Source organism: Acomys minous (genome assembly GCF_964271855.1).
Source record: "Acomys minous genome assembly, chromosome: 13".
Lineage (NCBI taxonomy): Eukaryota > Metazoa > Chordata > Mammalia > Rodentia > Muridae > Acomys > Acomys minous.
Genome location: NC_140495.1, coordinates 40,513,388 through 40,535,545, shown reverse-complemented (window position 1 = coordinate 40,535,545; position 22,158 = coordinate 40,513,388). Strand labels below are relative to the sequence as shown.

Sequence of the window (22,158 nt, the reverse complement as noted above, 5' to 3'; positions counted from 1 at the left end):
AAGGGCTCATGTTGGAGCTCAGTGGTAGAGGGCATTTGTAAGGCCCTGAATTCAGTCCCCAGCACCACATAAAAGATAACATCAGACCAATATTGTGATGGAAGATAATTGCCCATACTTGTGAATATATAACTGTTTTGAGTATTTGTGGAAAATTGGTTCCAGCCCTACTCCCCGCAAAATGGTTACCCAAATTTATGAATGCTCAATCAAGCTCCTTATGTATAATATAGAATATTGTTCATATATGGTGTATTCGCATCCTCCTATAGACTCTCTCAATAATTTACCACATCTACCTTATAATTCCTCAGCATTTCGTTTTTAATTATAACGATGCTGTATGTTTACTCTTACTGAGTGTCGAACCTGTGTGTGCTAGGCAAGCATTCTCATTTAGCTGTATTCTCAGCCCTTATAATGTGCTATTTGGGGAACTTGAAGGGAAAAGGAGCCTATACATGTGTTCAGTACACACTCTATTTTCCTCCATAAGCATATATATTATATATAAATATATAAACATAAGTAAATATAGTTGAATATATATGGATATATATAATATAGATATAAATAAATACATACTTTTTTATATAAAGGGTTTCACTGTGTATTCTTGCTGGCCTGGAACTCACACAGATGTGCCTGCTTCTGTGCTGGTATTGAAGGTATACACCACACGCCACATTCTTTGCCTGCATACATTCTTGATCCATACTTCCTCAAATGCACAGAGATAGGGGGCTGACTATGCTAAAAATAGAACTGGATTGTACACTTGAAATGGTGAATGTTAAATGAATTATATTTTTCACATCTATTTAAAAATACAGATTAGAAAATACAGTTCAGTGACGAGAACACAAAGCCCTGAATTCAGTCATCGGTATCACCAATAATATGAAACAGTACAGTAATCTTACACTTTTAATGTGAGGTCAGATAAACGAAGGAGTGACTGTATGCATCAGTACACAGCTTAGGGCTTTACAGGCACCAACTGTAGCGCTTCCAAGTTGCCCCTGCAAGTTGTTAGGTTGAGTAGATGGTTACTTTTGAAGACACAGTCTCAAAACACTAGTGGAGACTAAAGTACAAAATGATGTTTTATGTAGGTTTCATAGTTAACATGTTTATCCATCTTACAGCCTGTACTTTTGCTTTCCTTTCATATGTATGTGCCTACATTAATTATATCTTTATAATTATAGGCAAGGTCTATATCTCACAAACTAATATCTCACAAAACAATTTGTTGTTTGTGTTAGTGATGACACCAATTCTGCTTTGTTTTGCTTTGCTTTAAATCTTGCTTTTATCCCATGCTGGTCACACCCCACAGTTTGATAAATGGTGTTCTAAATCATAGTTAATTTACCCCCATTGAGGTCAATAGATTTTGACAGGTGCTTTGAAGAGGTCATTGGTCAAAAGTACACTAAGTAAGGCCCTCTTGAAACAGGACTTTACCACCTTTGAGGGGATGTCACGTATGAAAAGTTAGGAGCTTATCAAAAGTTTGTGTCCTGATTACTGCCCAACTAGCTCAGTTCTTTTTAGCCTGGTAATATAGTTCAAATGATGTATTTTAAATCATTCACATAGTCTAACTCTCAGATCCATGTAGTTAAAAGTGTTCAGTAATAATGTCACATAATATGCCACAGTAAATAAATGGGATTGTGTGTACAGTTTTAAGGCCAGCTATTATTTCTTTCAGCTGGATATCTTGTAAAATAATTGACCAGATCAGACATGAGGAACATGTGTACTTAAGATTTATAGTTGTGCTCATGTAGACATTGGGCTGCCAAGATGGCTCACTGGGTAAAAGTATCCGCCACCACGGCTGGTAACCTAAATTCAGTCCCTAGAATCCAGATATTGGAAGAGAGAACTGTCTCCTGAAAAGTATGCTTTGATCTATACACAGAGATGTGTTATACACACATATGCATGGTAAATGTGTAAATGATTGTGTTTTTAAAAGGACACTTTAGGTTTTGTTTTTAAATTATTTTTGTGTATTTGTGTTTTGGGTTTGCAGGTGCCCATAGCCATCTGCTGTGGCCTAATGTGGGTGCTAGAAATGGAACTTGGATTCTTTTAAAGAGCAGTAATAATATTCTTAACCACTGAGTCTTCTCTCTTCTCTCCAGCCTTTCCCCCTCCTTTTCCTCTTCTCTTTTCTTTCTTTATTATTTTATTTTCATATTTTGAAACAAGGTCTTACTGTATAGCCCTGGCCAACCTAGATAGAACTCACTGCTCAGCCTAGTCTGGCCTCAAATTTACAAAGATTCTCCTAGCCACTGCCTCCTCAATGCTGCGACTAAAAGTGTAAATCACTACACCCAGCCTCGAAGAAAGAGACAAGTACTCCAAGCCCAACCCTGTTTAACTTCTACGTTCCAATGAAAATCAGACACATGGAGAGGTCTAATGGCAATAGACTATGTTATCTTTGAATGGCTTTTGTAATAGTTTAGTCGCTGTAAGGTAAATAGTTAATAATACTTTCTATAGATTAGAAATGATTTGCTTCTAGAAATAATCTGATTACATTGACTATTTTTGGGGGGCTGGGGATTTGTTTTACACAAATATAAAACTTTCTGAAATAGATAATTGAAGAGGGTTTCATGTGTATAACAGAAAGGTTTATCATTGTGCTTAGTTATTTCTGTAGTGTGTTTCTGATTACAGCATTTTGATTTATATTTTCTTCAGGAACAATATACTTTGTTTTGCTTCCTTCTCAAGATACCTTGTTTGTATTAATATTTTTAACCCTTTAAAGCTTTGCAACCTAGATTGAAGTAAACTTTTCTAGCCAAAATACCTAAAAGTCCTTTTTTATGAACTTTTGAAAGGCAGTACACTTGTTTTAAACAATTTTGGTGTATGTGGTATTAAGATCTCTGATTTGGTTTTCAGGATGAACTTTTAAGAATGTCCATTTTGGGGGCTAGAGAGATGGCTCAGAGGTCAAGAGCAGTGTCTGCTCTTCCAGAGATCCTGAGTTCAATTTCCAGCAACCACGTGGTGGCTCTTAACCATCTATAATGAGATCTAGTGCCCTCTTCTGGCGGGCAATCACACACGCAGGCACAATGTTGTATACATAATAAATAAAGTTGGTGTTTTTTGAGTTGCTCTTGATTCCCATAGTAACTTAAAGGGAAACTTACACAATGTCCGGAGCCCTTGATGTCCTGCAGATGAAGGAGGAGGATGTCCTCAAACTCCTTGCTGCAGGAACCCACTTAGGTGGCACCAACCTTGACTTTCAGATGGAGCAGTACATCTACAAAAGGAAGAGTGATGGTGTCTACATCGTAAATCTGAAGAGGACCTGGGAGAAGCTGTTGCTTGCAGCTCGGGCTCTTGTTGCCATTGAGAACCCTGCTGATGTCAGCATCGTCTCCAGGAACACTGACCAGCCAGCTGTGCTGAAGTTCACTACTGTCACTGGAGCCGCTCCTATTGCTGGCCGCTTCACACCCAGGACCTTCACCAACCAGATCCAAGCAGCCTTCAGGGAGCCATGGCTTCTAGTGGTGACTGACCCCAGCCAGGGCTGACCACCAACCCCTCACAGAGGCCTCTTAACTCTCTCTGTGCAACACCGATTCTCCTCTGCGCTATGTGGACATTGTGCAACATCAAGGGGCTCGCCCAGTGGGTCTGATGTGGTGGATGCTGGCCTGGGAAGTACTCTGCATGTGTGGCACTATCTCTCATGAGCACCCATGGGAGGTTATGCCTGATCTTTACTTCTACAGAGACCCAGAGGAGATTGAGAAGGAGGAGCAGGCTGCTGCTGAGAAGACCGTGTGAAGGAGGAATTCCAGGGCGAATGGACTGCGCCAGCTCCTGAATTCACTGCTGCTCAGCTAGAGGTGGCAGACTTGTCTGCAGATGCCCTCCATACCCACCCAACAGTTCCCTACTGAGGGACTGGAGCACCCAGCCAGCCACCGAGGACTGGTCAGCAGCTCCCACAGCACAGGCCATTGAGTGGTGCGGAGCTGCTCTGCAGACACCTGAGCAAAGAAGGAAATGAGAAGAAAATAAAGTTCCTAAAAGTTGAATAAATAATTGGGGAATCTTGTTCATAACTGTTATCCAACATGGCCCTCATGTTCATATTTTTCTGCTTTGTGCAGAAGCAAGTCTATTTGTACTATTCTTATTTACCCTTTATTCTTTCCATGTTTTCATCAATTTAATGTCAAAAGTATACATTTTTATTTGTTTAATCTATGTTATTAGTTTTGTTTGGGAATTTATGTTATTTTAGAGTCTTACAGCTTTCTAATTGCTGTCTAGCACCTAGTACAGCCATATTCTACACAAACCCTTACATGCACACATACAGATTTACACACAGGTTTATATAACCTTGTTTTAATTTTTTAAATAAATTTTCGGGCCTCAGGAATAGAACAGTTCTGTAATTTGACATCAATCTATTTTTTTGTTTAAAGTAACTTACTCATATTTGTTTTATTAGTGTATTATAGCAGATTTATTTATTACTATCATTCATTTCCATATTCTAGCCTCTGTGTCATAGATGTAGGCTTTTTATTATACAATGTTTCCTGTTGATACAGATGCCTTAAGCAAAATCAGACTAAACTATGGTGATCAGTCAGCAGAAAGTGGGAAACTGCTTGAAGATGAACTCATTGACTTCTCAGAAGATCAGGATGACCCGGTAAGACCAGATGCTTTCTAGGAATCTGTTACATAACCTTAGAACCAGCGACAGGCAGTAAGGCTTCTGGATTTGGGTTGTCTTTCAAAACAAAACCACTTTTCCAGTTAGAGGTTCCCAGGATATGTGTATTCGTGTTTTGGAAACTGACATGGGTGTTGAATTCTAACGCTACCGGAGAAAGTTTTAATAGAAAGCTAATTTCTTGCAGTGGAGGCTATGTGAAGGACTGGCTTATTACATGCTAGGCCCTCAGTTTGATGCTATTGGATAAAAGAAATGGTGATGTTTTCTTTCAAAACGTTTATGCGCTGTACTTGACCTTTGGTCTAACAACATCTGACAAGCAAGTGGTAAAATTTGCAATTGTGTAGTATACACAAGAATGGTTGAATTATAGTTTTTCCACTTTCCCAGTAACTTTTTCTTAACTTAATTCAGAGACTATTTTCTTTTTTTCCAATTTAATGTCTGTATTTTAAGAACAGATAATATTTGATTACCATTATCATAGGTAAATGTTTCCTGGATCTTATTTTGTTTGGTTTGGTGTTGTGTGTGTGTGCGTGTGTGTGTAAGAGACCACACCTGCTACCCCAGTATGCATGTAGAGTCAGAGCACAGTTGCATAAAACTTTCTTCTTTCAACATGTGGGCCCCCAAGATCAAACTCAGGTTTCGAATTTTAGTGTTAGGACAGACTTCCCATTGTTCATGTATTAGTGAAGATGCTTTGTGCTTTATGCTGCACAGTGTATTTTGTGTGTTATCCCTTAGTTTATAATGTGTAGCTGTAAGATACTCAGGTTAAATTGTTTTCATAACAGCTGGCTGCTATAACCAAAGGTGACTAAATACTCAACATAAGCCATGACTATAACCCATGTAGTACCTCAGTATCCCTATTTGAAAATGAACACTGAGACGTGTTTAAGATTTGGGCGTTTTTCACAATTAAACTATTCATATAAACGTTACCCAATGAGTGATATCTTACAAATATCAGAAATTTGAGTCAAATTGAGATATTGAATAAATTTAAAAGTTGAAAAAAAATATCAGAAATTTGAAGCAAAGAGCATTACTATGCACTTCAGACGGGGATACTCATGTGGTGGAAAGAAAATAACTTATATTTTCCAGCCATATATTTATATAAGCCAAAGGTTCATAGGACTTTTTAACTCACAAGATTAAGTAGAAAAGAAAAATGTAGCCTAAGTCCATCTTTGGCATATGATAACACCTGAAAATTTGTCTTTCACTAAAGGCCTGGTGAGATGACTTAGTGGGCAAGGCACTCGCCATACATGCTGACAGCCTAAGCTGTATCTAGAGCCCACGTACATTTGGGAGGAGTGAAAATCCATTCACAAAGTTATCCCCGACCCCTACATGCCCACATACAGTAATAATGGGGGGGAAACTAACTTTCTTTCTTTCTTTCTTTTCTTTTCTTTTCTTTTTTTTTTTTTTTTTTTTGTTGTTGTTGTTGTTTTGTTTTGTTTTCTAGACAAGGCCTCTCTGGGTAGCCTTTGGCAATCCTGCACACACTTTATAAACCAAGCCGACCTCAAACTCACAGTGATCCACCTGCCTTTGCCCCCCCCAGTGCTGGGATTAAAGGTGTATGCCACCACACCTGGCTGAGAAAAACGCCTTTAAATGTTTTAGCATTGGGTAAATGAAAGTGAGCAACAGGCTGAATTTTCTAGGGCAGTTACGTTCCTTGGACTCAGAGTGTTGCCACTTTGTTGTAAGGAGTTTGATCACCTGCAATGTCATTTTCTTAAATTATTAGTTACTTTGATAATAGAGTCTTAATAACTAACCAAAGACTGTTTTTTATAGGACGATAGCAGCGATGATGGACTCCTTGCTGATGAAAACTACAACTCAGAAATAGGACAGTGGCACTTAAAGCCTACTGTCTGTAAACAGTAAGCATTGGCTACATCCTGAAAACTACGAATTTTTTTTTATTAGAGTCATAGAATAAAACACTAGCCTTCACTTACCAGGAAACTGGGACAGAGGGGAGGACATCCTAATGTGACTCTAGATGAAAGAAGCATGGGAGAATAGCAAAGTAGAAGGATCCAGAGGGTTCTAGAAACCTACAAGTAGAACATTATGATAGGCAGATTTGGGCCCAGCGGTCCTGCTCAAACTAAGACACCATCCAAGGACTATACAGGCGGTAAACTTTAAACCCCTACCCAGATCTAGCCAATGGTCAGAACATTCTCCACAGTAGAGTGGAGAGTGGGATATGACTTTCTCACGTACTCTGATGCCTCACATTTGACCACGTCCCCTGGATGGGGAGATCTGGTGGCACTCAGAGGAAGGACAGCAGGTTACTGAGAAGAGACTTGATACCCTATGAACATATACAGGGGGAGGTAATTCCCCCTCAGGAACAGTCATAGGGGAGGGGAGTAAGGGGAAAATGGGAGGGAGGGAAGAATGGGAGGATACAAGGGATGGGATAACCATTGAGATGTAACAAGAATAAATTAATTTAAAAAAAAAAAAAACACAACAGAACAATTCTTACAAGCAGAATTCACAGTGCTCTCAGGGTCAGGGAGAAAAAGTGGAGGCCATTTCTTTGCACTTTTCCTAGCTTGTGCTCCCAAAAATGCACATACCTTCAAAATGAACCACTATAACTTTGGTTTTCTTATTATTGTTTTGGTTGTTTTTTGGTTTGATTTTTCGAGACAAGCTTTCTCTATGTAGCCTTTTTGTCCTTTGTAGACCAGGCTTTGTAGACCTCAAACTCTCAGAGATCTACTTGCCTCTGCCTCCCTAAGTGCTGAGATTAAAGGTGTGCACCACCGCCACCAAGCTAACCACTATATTTTGTTTCTAATGTTTTTGAGGAGAAAATACCATATATCAAGCAGTAACATGAAGTTGGGGTATGCAGTTCTGTTTAAGAGGGCTGAGCGTGACTGAAGGCAGCCTTACCCTGCACACATTGTGTCCTACTTAGATTCACTCAGAAGCCCTTCTCAGTCAGAGTTGACTGAATTCTAAAAGAGGAAACTGAGGCTTGCACCCCGCCATGCTTCATATCCCGGAGTAGCTGAGACTGTGTGCATTACTGAAAGGAAAAGGTGCAGGTGGGAACCCTGAAGAGGCACTAAGTCATTACCAATTTCCATCAATACATGTGCTTCTAAAGACTCCCCGGAGATTCCCAAACCTATGAGGTGATGATACACAGTACTGCCTAGTACCACATTTATCTCCTTTTACATTGCTGTAGAAAGTGTTAGCGAAAACTACATTAGTGGATCATCATTTATACAAGAAAATACAAATTTTTAGAGGAAACATCCATTTAATAGTTCAGAGATCTATGTCAGGCCTGATCAGTGTTAGATGTGTGCTTAGCATGTTCAGGGCTGAGTTCAGTCTTTAGCAGAGAGGGAGAGAGTCGGGAATGTGGAATGGAGAGGAAAGATTAACATTTCAGACTTACTTTTGGTGTATTCGATTTCCTTATTTGAGTTTACAACATACTTATACAGAATTAAAATTCTGAAGATTGGATTTGAGTTGAATAGAATGTTCTAAAATAAAATCTTGCCTAAAAACTATATTGTGTCATAAACACATTCTTGGGGTTACCTCTTTGGTTTTCTGTAATAAGCTGTATTTCACAGTGAGGCTATTGGAGGCCAGCGAGATGGCCAGCAGGTCAGGGCATTAGCTGCGATGCCTGATGACCTGACTCCATTGACTGCCAGAGCCTATGCAGTAGAAGGAGAGAGCCAGCCCTTCAGGTTGTGCCTCCATATGCTTGCCATGACACATACGTGCATATGCATGCTCACACACAGCACTTACTTTTGTAGGGTCGGTCCCATTTTTATTTTTGGAGTTGCATTACTATTTTGTAACACAGACTTTAATATTATCATAGATATATCTAAATGCCCTGTGTCTATAAGGTTTGCTTTTCCCCCTTGAGTATGTACTGAAACCAAAGAAATTTTCAAGGTTATAAATCTTGTGCATATGTAACATTATAATTCATACTTCTATTATTTCTATGTTACAGACCTTGTATCCTACTTATGGACTCACTCAGAGGCCCTTCTCGATCGAATGTTGTCAAAATTCTAAGAGAGTAAGTTCAAAACAGTACCGTTTGCTACATTGTAGCTGAGGCGGGAAGTATGTTTACATGTTTGTGTATTCTTGGTACATGTGTGTTGTTGTAGGTATTTAGAAGTGGAATGGGAGGTTAAGAAAGGAAGCAAAAGAAGTTTTTCCAAAGATGTTATGAAAGGTTCCAACCCAAAAGTCCCACAGCAGAACAACTTCAGTGACTGTGGAGTGTACATACTGCAGTATGTAGAGAGCTTTTTTGAGGTGAGTCTCATTTTATTGAATCTAGTGAAATAATGAAATATATATATATTTAACTTTTCATGTAGCACAGTAAGAAATGATTCATTTTAAAAGCCATTTTAAAAAAGTGATTGTAAACATTGGAAATTCGAGACCTTTTTAGGACATAAAGGTACTATAATTGATCACCAAATCCCAGGCTTGTCAATCATTTCTGATCAACCTGTCCCAGTAAATCCTACCTATGATTCATGCTGTTTGATTGTGTCTGTCCCCGTCGGCACACACGCACACAGTTGTCACTGAAGTCTTTAGAATCTGGAACCATCCTTTCCCTTACATGGAATGCTTTGTTGGCCTCCAGCCCCCTTTCCTCTGTCCCTTCTTCACGCTCGTCCTGAAGAGTGGCTCCCTACACACCTCTCTTGAGACCCTTCACACTTCCTTCACTCCTTAATCGCTGCTCACTGAATGAGCCACTGAATCTCTTTCTTTTTTCTTTTTAAATTTTTATTTATTTATTTATTTTGGGTTTTTCGAGACAGGGCTTCTCTGTGTAACCTTGGCTGTTCTGGACTGGTTTTGTAGACCAGGCTGGCCTTGAACTCACAGCGATCCACCTGCCTCTGCCTCCCTAGTGCTGGTATTAAAGGCATCTGCCACCATGCTTGACCTGAATCTTTTTCTTAGCACTTAAAGCCCTGTGTGTACATTGCTGCATTCCTTCCTGCTGCTGCTTTCCAAATCCAGTGGTTCTCGTGCCATCTGCTCGTCACAGTCATTTTCCAGAAACTCTTTTATGAGGTTGCTCTATTCACGTTTGTAGTTACTGACTCCCTGTTGCTATGAGCTAAAAAACCAAACCCTTGTGGTGGCCTGTACATAGCTGTGTATCAGCCAGTTGGCTGTCATCTATTGTCATGTCTCCAGGCCCTGAAACACTTAACTGACGTCTCTGCCTAACATCTGCTTACTCTCCAGGTCTGCCTTAACATCAGACCCCGGGTCTTCATTCTCACTGTACTTCTGTCATAGTGTTGGCCCAGATGAGCTGTCTTTTATATAGCGTGGAGCTGGCCTTCTGTCCTTAGCCTGGGCCTAATAGGAAGTACTTAATGTTTTGCAGCTGTGGAGATTTCTGCAGTTATCAGTTCTATGATTGTACAAACAACTGCAAACCATTTGTGAATGTGTATGCGTCTGCTCAGAAATGAGCTTCATTGCACAAACAGGGTATGGGCAGAACTCAATCCAACAAGCGTAGTTTGCCAGCCTCTAATCTAGACAGTAAACTTAATAGGCCAATACTCTTTATCTCCAGTGCCAATTCAGAATCCTGCTTGTGAAATGGAACTAGTAAATAGATACTGATACTTACTTTTTGAGTGTGGTTGGTAATTGAAACTAAAATGTCACCCATTATGATTTTCTAATAGGCATTTAATCTTTTTATTTTCAGAATCCAATACTAAATTTTGAACTACCTATGAATTTGGTGAACTGGTTTCCTCCCCCCAGAATGAAAACAAAAAGAGAAGAAATACGAAACATAATTCTGAAACTGCAAGAAGAGCAGAGTAAAGATAAGAAGCCACTGAGAGACACTTCCTCAGCAGAAGCATCTTTAGGGGATGGAGCAGAGCAATATGGCAGCAGTGTCTCAGACTGACCAGCAGGCCAAGGCTTGTAGGTTTTACCTTCAGAAATCACTGAGCATTCAACTTTGGGTATAGACAGTACAGAGCTGAAGTGCTCATTACTCAGAGATTTGGGGATGTTAAAGCCTGTAAAAATGTCATATAAGTAATTTCCAAAGGAGTCTGTATTAAGTAAAAGTCTGTAAATATGTTAATGAGGCCAATTTTTCCAACATTTATAATTATTTTTTTCACTTTTAGGAAGCCTTTGTTATGTATTTTCTGTTAATAGTACTAAAGTTGCAACTTCTAAACACAAATAAATAAAATATTTATAGGAGGAAATGATTAATTTGATATTCTTTAGTGAACTCTCATAATTCCTCAGAGTGTGATTTTTGTTTCATGGGAACATATATAAGCATCTATGATTTTTTTTTTTAACCTTTGTTCTAGAATACTTAAAAATGTGAAAATACAATTGTCAGGCATTTTAAGCTAAAAATGCATCTTTGCTTGCATAGCAAAAAAACCTTTTCAATTCATGGTCTTTCATCTGTTCAGAGAAGCCCCAAAATGTAACAAATATTTATGATTTTACACAAATACTTAAACAATATTAAGATCAATCAGAGACAACACGCCTTGACTCCTAGTAAAGCATGGCTGCACTGCATACACTGCGACTTGGGTGAGAGTGACCTACAAGCGCACTGTGCATCTCTGATAGCCACTGTTACCTTATAGTGTGCTGCAACCTGTATGGTAGAACTAGTTAAGAAACACCTCTAACCTGTGTAAACATAGGAATTCAAATAGGAATTTATTTTTTGCATCTTCTGCTATTTTTTCATTATTTTGTTCTCATTGTTTTTGATAAATTATCAGACTTTTTGCTTGAGTTTTTCTGTGTAAATTATTTTAAATGTAAACATAATCTTTAATTGTATAATGCAGCAAAAGCCCATATTTTAATTTCCCATGTAGATTGAAAGATGTGGCGTTGAGCCTGTAGTACAGTAGTAGAGTGCATGTGTAACATGCCAGAGGCCCCTTGGTTCAGTTCCCTGGAGCAAACAAAAATGCAAAGATGTTAAGTTTTTGAGGCTCCGTTTGTAATTCATGTAGAGTTCTCACTTGTGTATATAGAAAGTATTATTTTCTCAAATGGTATATATTTCTTTCAAGTTAACTGTAAGACTTAAAGTGGGGTTTCTTTGGTTTGGTTTGGTTTGGTTTTTTGAGACAGGGTTTCTCTATGTTATCTTGGCTGTCCTGGACTTGCTTTGTAAACCAGGCTGGCCTCGAACTCACAGCGATTCGCCTGCCTCTGCCTCCCGAGTGCTGGGATTAAAGGCGTGCGCCACTATGCCTGGCTTAAAGTGGGTTTTTTAAGTCGTTTTTATTAGTGAATATTTAAATCCCATAAAACAACAGAAAGTTGAGAATAAAAGGCCACTTTGTCATCAGATATTTTACTTCTAATGTGGCTGTCTCTGGCATTATGAGCCACACTTTAGACTGTTAGTGGTTTTAGTAGAGTATTAGGGAAAGTCTGGAGTGGCTGAGAATGGTAGCAAAACATAGACTCTAGTCTAGTCCAATCAATCAAGTGTAAGGAAAAGTCACCGTTAGTGCTATTATGCGATTCTTTTTTTATTTATCTTAAGTTTCTTATTTCTGATTATTTTTTACTAAGACTTTACAGCTGCTAGACCATATAATTAATTAGCTCAGATATGTATGACAAAATTTTTCTAATTTTACTTCTAACTGAAAAAAAAGGAAGTTTAAAAAAAAAAACCTTAGTAGAAAGTATAAACAAGATTGGTAATTTTTTTTTTAATGGGCTCCTATTTTGCCAACATTTGAGGGAACTGGAAAAGTTACCATAAGGACCAGGTATACTGGCATGCGCCAGTTAATGCCAGCTGCTCAGGGGGTAAGGTGCTTGACCGCTTGAGCCTGGCAGTTCAAGGTCAGCCTGAAGTATAGTGAGACGCTGTCTCAAACAAAACAAAGTATCCTAAAATGCTTTTTTGGTGGTTTTTGTTTAGTTATATTTTACAGTGTTAGATAACTTTTGATAGGGTGAAATTACAACTTGTCACTTGGGCTAATTCTGGTCTTTTTTTTTTTTTTTTTAATTCAACATGAAAAATAAAGACTGATGTGTGTCAACGTTTTAGAGGTAGCACACTTCGGTGTTAGCTCTTTGGTGTTTTTTGTCCCCCCATCTTAACATTTGACTTCTGCTGGTTATGCTAATGCTCTAGAAATGTGTACGTTGAAATCTTTTCAACTGCCAGATTATGCTGCAGACCTAGACACTATCTTTAGAGAGGTGCATTTACTTGATAATTGTGTACTCTGGTTCTTCTATAAATAGTTTAAAGTGGAGATCTGCCTTTAAAACATGTGATTAGTACAAGCTGTGAGACAGAACTTTGCAGTTAGAAGTCTGTCACTTGACACCAGAACTGCATGAGGATATCTGGTGACTTCGCTAATTAGATAGAGCTGCTGTATTGGTTTTCTTGCTGGGTAGAATAACAGTTAATCATTTTTAGAAGAGTTTTAGATTACTTGCCATAAAATTTGTATGTGTCTGAGCTCCTGGTAGTTTAGGAGCAAGGTGGTATTAACCAGTCTCGTCCTTTTGGCGTCAGCTGAGGTGCTTTCTTCAGACAGCTGCAAACTTGACAGGATCACTTCAGTTCCACTCAAACCTGAAACAGTTAGCTTTTCTCTGCATGCAACTTGTGCTTAGCTGAATGAATTAAATGTAGAAGGTTTTATTTGAAAGCATAAATTGATTTACATTGTGTTCTGTCTCTAAAGTGAATTGAATATTTTTCTCCATAAAGCCTATTTGTAGTCTTGAAGACCATGTCAAGATAGAAAGTAAATAGAATAACAATTCTCTGAAAAGTATTCTGAAGACTCAGACAGTTGTTTGAGTATGGTTTAATCAGGGGTTGGTGGAATGATCTACAGAAAAGAAAGAGCCTTTTAAGTGGTGAGGCAGGGTGGTATTTGTCTAGAGCAAACAGACATCAAAGCTGCTTTACGGAGTGAGGGGCAGGGGGCAGGGGCTTGTTGTGAGGCAAACTGTAGAGTAGCAGTTTCGTGTCCAGAATCAAGTGAGCAGAGCAGCTTCAAGCAAGTTAGACAGATTGCTCCACAGGGCTTCTCTTTAGGGTAATATGCAGGATTATTGAATGAAATTATAGACCACCATATACAACTGGGCCGTATGTTCCGTTCCCAGAACTTTTACAGTGAACAACTTAAGATGTTTTGTGAAGTGAGCTTTAAGAGAAAATGATTTTGAGACTGATTTGAGGGCTTAAAATACAAATTTTTCATCAATTGAGGGTATTTAAAATTTTGAAAATAATGTACATAAGTGAGATAGTTTTATGAGAAGCCTTTTTAAAAACCAATATGAAAATAACCTTTGTAAGGAGGTTATAAATTAATTTTTCACATTAATGAATTTATTTAGGGAAAACGTTGATAACTAATAACTTTTTAAGGTCATCAGAGCCCAACAAGAATGAAAGTAGAAATTACGTAAAAATATGAAAGTGAAGTGAAGGGAGTGGAGCTGGGAGGCTTGTCCCTCTACTCTGAACCTCTTGTTGCTAGGTTAACAGTCCCCTGACTGGTATTCCATCTTTTATGTTAGAACTTCATACCTAACATTAAAACCTGTGTTGGGAGGGGCAAGTATTCTTTTGTAAACTGGAATAGCTTTATTAACATAGTTTGAACATTTTAAACTCATCTTACTGGAAGTTGTCCAATTTTATAATAAAACATAATTAGCTTTATATGGGTAACTGTTGAGGCCTTGAGATGAATTAGATTTTAAAATTCTTTAGATATTGAATGTTTTGAGCACAGACATCATGCTCCTGCTTCAAGTGTGGAAAACACATTAATCGGCGTCACAGATGAGTGCCAGCCATGAACAGTTCGGACAGAGACAGTAATCTCCAGGTCTCAGAGGGTTACAGGCTTCCTGAAGTGACATTTGAACTACTAGTAATGCTCTGAAGTAGAAAGAAAGATGCTTTGGCCTAAAATGATAATTGCTTCATTAATAAAACATTCTGAGTGGTAGACATTGTTTAGAGCATTTTTTGGATGAATTTTCTTCCTTAATGATCTTAGAAGATCTTAGAAGTACTTCTATTTTATGAGACAGAGGTCCAAGGAAAGTGTCTTGAATTCACAGTGTTAAATAGCTGTGAAGTTAACCTGTTCTTGATAAAATTAGGTACACTTAAGATACTGGTGATTTTCTAGAGCCTCACGGTGATGGAGTCTTTGTCTCTGAAGTGGGGTGCATGTGGCGGCTCTGAATTATACTATTTTTAAACGATGTGTAAACATTTGCATAGTTTCTTAGAATGCCTTATGTAACTGAGCTCAGTGACGTGGAAAGGGAGGATGGAAGCTAATCATGCAGGGCCTTGTGGCCATGTTCAAGGTCTTGATCATTACTGTGAAAAGTTAGAGAAGCAGTTCAGACAGAGGAGTAACATGATCCAATGGGAATGCAGAAAGATGGGTGGACGTGGGACCAGACTGAGTATAGTCTCATCATGCAGCTGTGTGTTCCCAAACTGAGGCGTGGAATATTATACATGCACAGTAGGAATGCTGGAAAGACAGTGGAACAAGACCATAAAAGACTGTTCTCTATCCTAGTCAGAACTTTTGTTGTTTCTTATTAAATGATTCCAAAGTAGCTCAAGCATATACTGCTTAAAATAGAAGGAATGACTGTTCGACGTTACTAACGTAAAATAAGTTGTAAAGCCAAATCATTTCTAAAACTCGTGACACTACCAAAGAGATAAAGAACATTACTTCTTTTTTAAACAAAGCTTTCTATTTTTTAATGTAAACCTCATGAAAAGAAGGTGTAAAATTAAGAATTAATACCATCATCCCTTCCCAGAAAAAGTCTAGGTCGGTCTAACCTAAAAGCAGCTCGTGCTCAATCTAGTTGTGCAAGATGTCGACAGTTGACGGTGCCACGAGCTCGCATGGCTCTTCACTCCGCTCCGCTCCCTATCCCTGTCTGTGAGTTGGCAGGGCCAAAGAAAAAGCAGGCAAAGGACACAAGCAGGGATTAGTGGAGCCGACCTAGGGGTTAGGATTTAAGTTGAAAGTAAATCATTTGCATATTGGGAAAAAAAGAAAATGTGTTTAAATGACAGTCTAATAAATGACCTAATTTCTAGGATGGACTTTCTTAACCTCTGAAATAAGACTGTATCTTATCAAATAAACTTGACTTTGTCTCAAAATTAATGGAAAGCATAAACATGAGTTGCCAAGCCTGGTCCCTGTGCAGTGCAGTCTATAAATTTACAGCCCTAACAGCTTACAGGCAAGAACACACTTGAGAACCACTGGGATACATGACTTAGTAATTTTGCAGGCAGTGTGAGAGCCTTGATGCATCTAGTATGCATCCCCACACTGGCTGTGAAGTACTGTGTGAGCTTGTCTCCTACCTGTGTTTTATGCCTGAACTGAGGCATGTAATTAAAATTCTGGGTTTTTTTTATTCTCTGAACTTTTCTTTCCTTTTTGTGTTTTCCCCGTATTCCTATTATTTTCCTATGCATTTATATAATGTATTAAAAATAACTTTTCTTATGAAACTAGGATAACTTTTATAAACACTTTCTAGAATCTTGTCTTGACAGTGTCTTACGGAAATTATTTAGCCTTGTCTTGCTCTGTCACTCTGTTTTTGCCTGTGCTCGAGGAACATTTACAGACTCTCAGGACTTAACTCTGCAAGATGGTTCCTTTCTTTGATCATGATAGGTGTCCAGAGAAGCAAAGAGGAAGAAGGGGAGCTCTGCTTATTTGTGGTTGAGCTCACAGAGATGGGGCTGTCTCACGCCGGTGCTTTTCCCTCCTCAGAGTGGGAAGGCATTGGCTCCAAGCTTCCAAGGAGAAGCCGTGTTGCTGCCCTTCAGTCTACACAAGTCTGCGTGCTCTAGCGTCCGATTGAACAATGAAGCTTGCTTTTACCATTTCTCCAAGAGAGCAAGGGTTTTTTTGTTGTTTGATTGGTTAGTTGTTTGGTTTTGGTCTAGTTTTTTATTTTTATCAAAGGTGTTAACAGTCATTATCTGGAAGCCTTGCAAGCCAAGCTTCTCTCTGTTGCTGCCATTGCTTTCCTTATCACGGGTGGCAATGATTTCCCCTGGCAATACGTAATCTTCCCGTTAGCATTCTGACCTTCTACATTACCATTTGTGTTACAAGTTTATAGGGTCTTGCTATATAGTGCAGGGTGTCCTGCCCCAGCCTCCCAAGTACAGGCATCATAAGCCTATATAGCCTATGCCTGGTTACAAATGGACTTTTTTGATATCACTTATGTGTGGACTTTATGTTGTATTTACCATAGCATTTTTTCCAAACATTTGATTCCCCCTGCCCCCCCCACCCCCCAGTCTTGGTTAACTTGAGGTAGTGCACATGGGCAAATAGTTCTTACAAGATTTTTAAATTGTAAGTAATGAAACAAGTTTATTTCTGTATATGGCAAAATACATGGCTGTTTCCTTCATGAGGATTACTTCAAGACTTTCATTTGTGCCAGCACCATTTATTAAAACTCCTGTTTTACAATGAATTGTCATATTTTTTTATGCCAAATCACTGAGATTTGTTTTATTTATTTATTTATTTATTTATTTATTTATTTGCTTTTTCAAGACAGGGTTTCGCTGTGTATCCTTGGCTTGCTTTGTAGACCAGGCTGGCCTTGAACTCACAGCAATTCACCTGCCTCTGCTTCCCAAGTGTTTTTCCCCCCAGACAGGGTTTCTCTGTGTAGCCTTGGCTGTCTGGCTTCAAACTCACAGTGATCTGCCTGCTTCTAGCTCCCTGGTGCTAGGGTTGAAGGCATGCACTACTGCACCCAGCTGTTGATTCTGAAATTTCTATGTAATAAAAACTTTGTCTACTTATTTTATTAATAGCCAGGTAACTACAGAACAGTGGAAACACAAAAGGAGGCTGGAGACATAAGAGTCCTATTTGAGACAAAGGATGAAAATTGAAACAGTGTTAAACTAGGACAATCAATTGTATTTTGTTCAACAAAGTAAAAACAGTATTGGTGAATTGTAAGTTTTTTCACTATGTTACTCACAAATCTGGTTTTTAAAAAGATAAATACAAAATAATTCTTGAGGCTAATGAAAGAAAAATAATTTCAAAGGAAAGAAGTCATATCCAAGACATAAAAAGGCTTGAAAATGATGCCTCAAATTCTAACACTGACCACAATTTGAAAAGCATCAAAACGGATTCAAGAAGGAAAGGATTTGGCTAGACTCTCCACACTTAGAAGATGGTGACCAAAATGCCAAAAGCCTGTACAGAAAACGTGCACCAGTTAGATTAATCCATTTGTTTGAACGTTGAGGCAACACCAAATCATTCTAGGCCATAAAAGCCCTTGGAATATTCCAGTTCGTTTGTGAAACCCATCTGCCTGTAACACAAAGATTTAGTCAAGGTGTCTAAGGGAGAAAACAGCGTGAGGCTGCAGGTCAGTCACAAAGCATATGAAAAGCTCTGGGTTTGCTCCCGTGGTTGGAAAGTGGAGAGGGAGAGGAGACAACATGAAAAAGTAACAATGTACTAAATTGTAAAATACAACCATTTAACTTAATATTTTTAAAGTTAGGTACAATCCTAACTTGTTGCAAATATACCAAGAAAAAAACCTTTCAGGGAGTAAATGGAACATTTCTATTTTGATTTTTTTTTTTTTAAGAGAATAGAATAAGATAATCAGATTCAGTGCCTGGATAAGATACACCCAAAATTAATTCTAACAATGAAAATACAGAAAAATCATCGGGAAACCAAAAAATTCCACACTGCAAAGAACTGTGAACAATATTAGAATTAAGCTAACATGTTGCCTGTAGTTGGCAAGATGGTTCAGTGGTGAAGGCGCCTGCTACTAAGCTTGACAACCTGATGCCTAGAACTGACTCCTGTGAGTTCTCTGATGTCCACATGCATCACCCCACCCCTACGCAAAGCTTTTTTAAAGAAATGTTACCTGCATGAGAAAGCCTAGAGTTTTATTGGAAACTATAAGCCATAATCCTACAAAACTAGACAATTCTTAAACAAGGCAGTGGTGTAGAAATGTAAATGTCCTTGCAGGAAACCTAACACAATTGCATTTAATGATAGTAGTTTGTATTAGACTTTTAATAAAGGTTGAATGTTTAAGCAGGAGCACTAATACCAAAACGGGTCTATAAAAAGAGAAGTTTGGCACTGCACACCCATAATCCTAGTGCATGAGAGAGATGGTGACAGAAGCATGAGTTAGAGGCCAGCCTGGGCCACACAACGAGGACTCTAAAATCTGAGTTAACTAGGTGGGCAAAATGGGTCAGCAGGTAGGTGCACTTGCCACCAAGCCTGAGCTGAGTTTGACCCCCGGATACCATGTGGATGGAAGAAGAAAACACCCCCAAAAGTTGTCCCTTGACCATACACACATGGGGATACACGCAGTAAATAGATGCTAAGGATAATAGTGATAAAATGATTAAACAAAAACGCTAAATTAAAAGATCTTCATGTGTGGCAAAGCCACTGAGAGCGATATATGTAATCCAGAGAGGAATAAAATATTAAAGCTGACTTGTTAAAAGGATCTGGAGTAGAGGGAAAGATTAGAGACCACACATAAAAGAGGTATCAAGTACATGACAGTGAAAAGAGCATACTGAAGTGAGCCCGGGTTGTGAGGTTTGTGGGGGTGCAGTAGGGGTAGGGGTTACATAGCCAAGAACTCCCTAGGTGGTTGAGGATGACTTTCTGATCCCCCTAGCCTCTGTCCCTGAGTGTTGAGATTGCCCTTTACGCAGTGCTGAGAATCCACGGGGGTTTTGCATACTTGGCAAAGCACTACCAACTGAACTCCATCCTAAACCCTGTTGTGGGGTTTTAAAATAAGTTTGTTACTATCATTAGAAGTTGAAATGCCAATTGGTAGATTATCACACACAAAAAATTTAATTCTTATTCCTTGAACATTGAGAGAACTGGTTATACATGGGCAGCCTCAGAAGAAATTCTCTTCTAGATACAACCACTGGTCGTAATTTCAAGTTGCCAAGGTAACCAAGAAATTCCAAGCAAGGCTAAATTCATTGATTGGAGTTTAGTGTAAGCAATAACTTGAAGCTTGAGAGACATGGCTGACACATTTGCCCTCCTAGAAAACACAGTTCTCTGAAACTGCCTTTCTTCGCCACTACCCTCTTCTTGGCATGCAGCTGAGGAACAATTCTTACTCTTCCTGAAGCAATAATGATTTTTTAAAATGTTCCTTTCAAAATCCATTATGTAAAAGCTGGCTGGGGTGGCACATGCCTATCATCTCAGCACTCAGGAGGCAGAAACAGAAGGATTGCTGCAAGTCCATTGCCAGCCCAGTCTACATGGTGAGTCCCATGCCATCAAACAAACCAGCCAGCCAGCCAGCTAAGAAGCACCACTACGTGGTGTTACCGTTCACCATTTGAATAGTGCCACCCACTAAGGCTTAATCTTCCGTGCCACAAGATTTAAGTATACACACTAGTAATATTTTTTCTAGTAACAACTTGGATGCGTTGATGATACAGCCCTGCTGGATAAACTATAAAAGGTATTTTACAATTTTTCAGTGGGCTGGTGAGGTGACTCAGTGGGTAAAGGCACTTGTGAAGTAGGCTTGTACCCAGCTTTAGATCCTTGGAACCCACCGAAAGACTGAGAGAGGACTCGCAGAGTTGTCTTGGCATGCATGCATGCACACACACACACACACACACACACACACACACACACACACACACCAATAAGAAATGAGTGTTTGGAAAAATCATCAATGCTTAGTTTCAGCGGCATAATAGAAGATTTTGTTGCTTGCTTGTTTGTTTTGTTTGAAACAGGGCTGCTCCTTGTATCCCTGGCTGGCCTGGGAGTCACTAGTTAGACCAAACTGGCCTCAAACTCACAGAGATCCACCTGGCTCTGCCTCCTTCCTAAATTCTGGGATTAAAGACATGCACTACTATTCTTAGTTTAAAAAGGTATTTTTCAGCTCTGAACTATGTGGAGGGTCTATATTGAGGCAGGATGCTTCCTAATTCCCTGGTTAAATATTGCTATTGGCATGGTCAGTTTTTTATTTATTCTTTATTGGAGTTTTGGGGTTTGGATCCATGACTTTGCTTACTAAGGCAAATGCTCTTACCATTGAATTAGACTCCCAACCCCATGTAAAAATCAGACACAAAATCAAAGTATCTAGTGTTAAGTCCTGGCATCTACTCTAGGGCTTAAGCCATCTTGCTTCCTCAGGCTACTGAGCAGCTAGGGCAACATTTGCACCACAACACCTCTCCAAAGTTAAACACATTTCTCTATGAACATTTGTTTTAAAACATCAAAAGAAAAACTTTAAAAGTTGATTGTACCCAGAAAGTACCTTAGATGTTTTTTATTAATTTACTTGAGTTAATTTGTCTTCACATTATTAATAAACATCCCATTCACTTATCTCAGCCCAAGAACAATACATTTGAAGAACACAAGGCTTCCTACAACAGTTTTAAAGATTTATTTCTTGGGGCTGGAGAGAGGGCTCAGTGGTTAAAAACATTGACTGCTTTTCCAGAGAACCCAGGTTCAATTCCCTGTACCCACATGGCAGTTCACAACTGTCTATAACTGCAGTTCCAGAAGATCCTCTCCCTCTCACAGGCATATATGCAGACAAAACTCCAGTGCAAATAAAAATAAATAAGTTTTAAAACATTATTCATTTATTTATTTATTTTTATATTAAGCATGTGAGTATTTTGCCAGCATGCACTGTGTTCTGCCTGCTGTCTTAAGAGACCAGAAGAGGGCATCAGGTCCCCTGGAACTGGAGCTACTGTAGGCTGTAAACCACCAACCATGTGGGTCCTGGGAATTGAACCTTTGTCCTCTGGAAGAGCAGCAAGTGCTCTTAGCCATGGAGCCAGCTCTCCAACCCCTCACAGCAAGTTTTTTGCTTTGTTGGTTTGTTTGTTTAACTATTTGTAAAAATACTGTTTTATGAGACAAGATTTTACTATGTAGCTTGCACTTGCTTCCCATTTTTTCCTGTTGTCCCTTTCACTGGGACTTTCTTTTTATTCTTACATCTTAAACCCACACTGCCAAAAATGAGGAACTGGCTGCAGACTGATGTCATCACCAAAGCCTAGTCCACTGAACTGTGCCTGTGAAATGAACCCTTCACAAACAACCAAACTTCAGGGCCTAGAAGCTTCTGGGTCGGTGGGGGGGTGGGGGTGGGGGAAATCTATGAGTCACAGA

General features: G+C 39.1%; 1 protein-coding gene across 7 annotated transcripts in view; it reads left to right on the top strand.

Moving 5' to 3' along the window:
* The window catches only part of SENP6 (SUMO specific peptidase 6), an 83,341-nt gene extending 72,268 nt beyond the window's left edge, over window positions 1–11,073 (top strand). For 6 of the 7 annotated variants that reach the window (XM_084754265.1, XM_084754263.1, XM_084754262.1 and 3 more), the window contains 5 exons: window positions 4,620–4,723; window positions 6,575–6,663; window positions 8,799–8,867; window positions 8,962–9,112; window positions 10,551–11,073. In XM_084754265.1, coding sequence (XP_084610391.1) covers window positions 4,620–4,723; window positions 6,575–6,663; window positions 8,799–8,867; window positions 8,962–9,112; window positions 10,551–10,760 — 623 coding nt within the window. In that variant the 3' untranslated portion in view covers window positions 10,761–11,073. Of the gene's footprint in view, window positions 1–3,293; window positions 4,267–4,619; window positions 4,724–6,574; window positions 6,664–8,798; window positions 8,868–8,961; window positions 9,113–10,550 lie in introns of those variants that run through there. The other variant, XM_084754268.1, reaches the window with a different exon arrangement.
* Window positions 11,074–22,158: the final 11,085 nt, after the last annotated feature.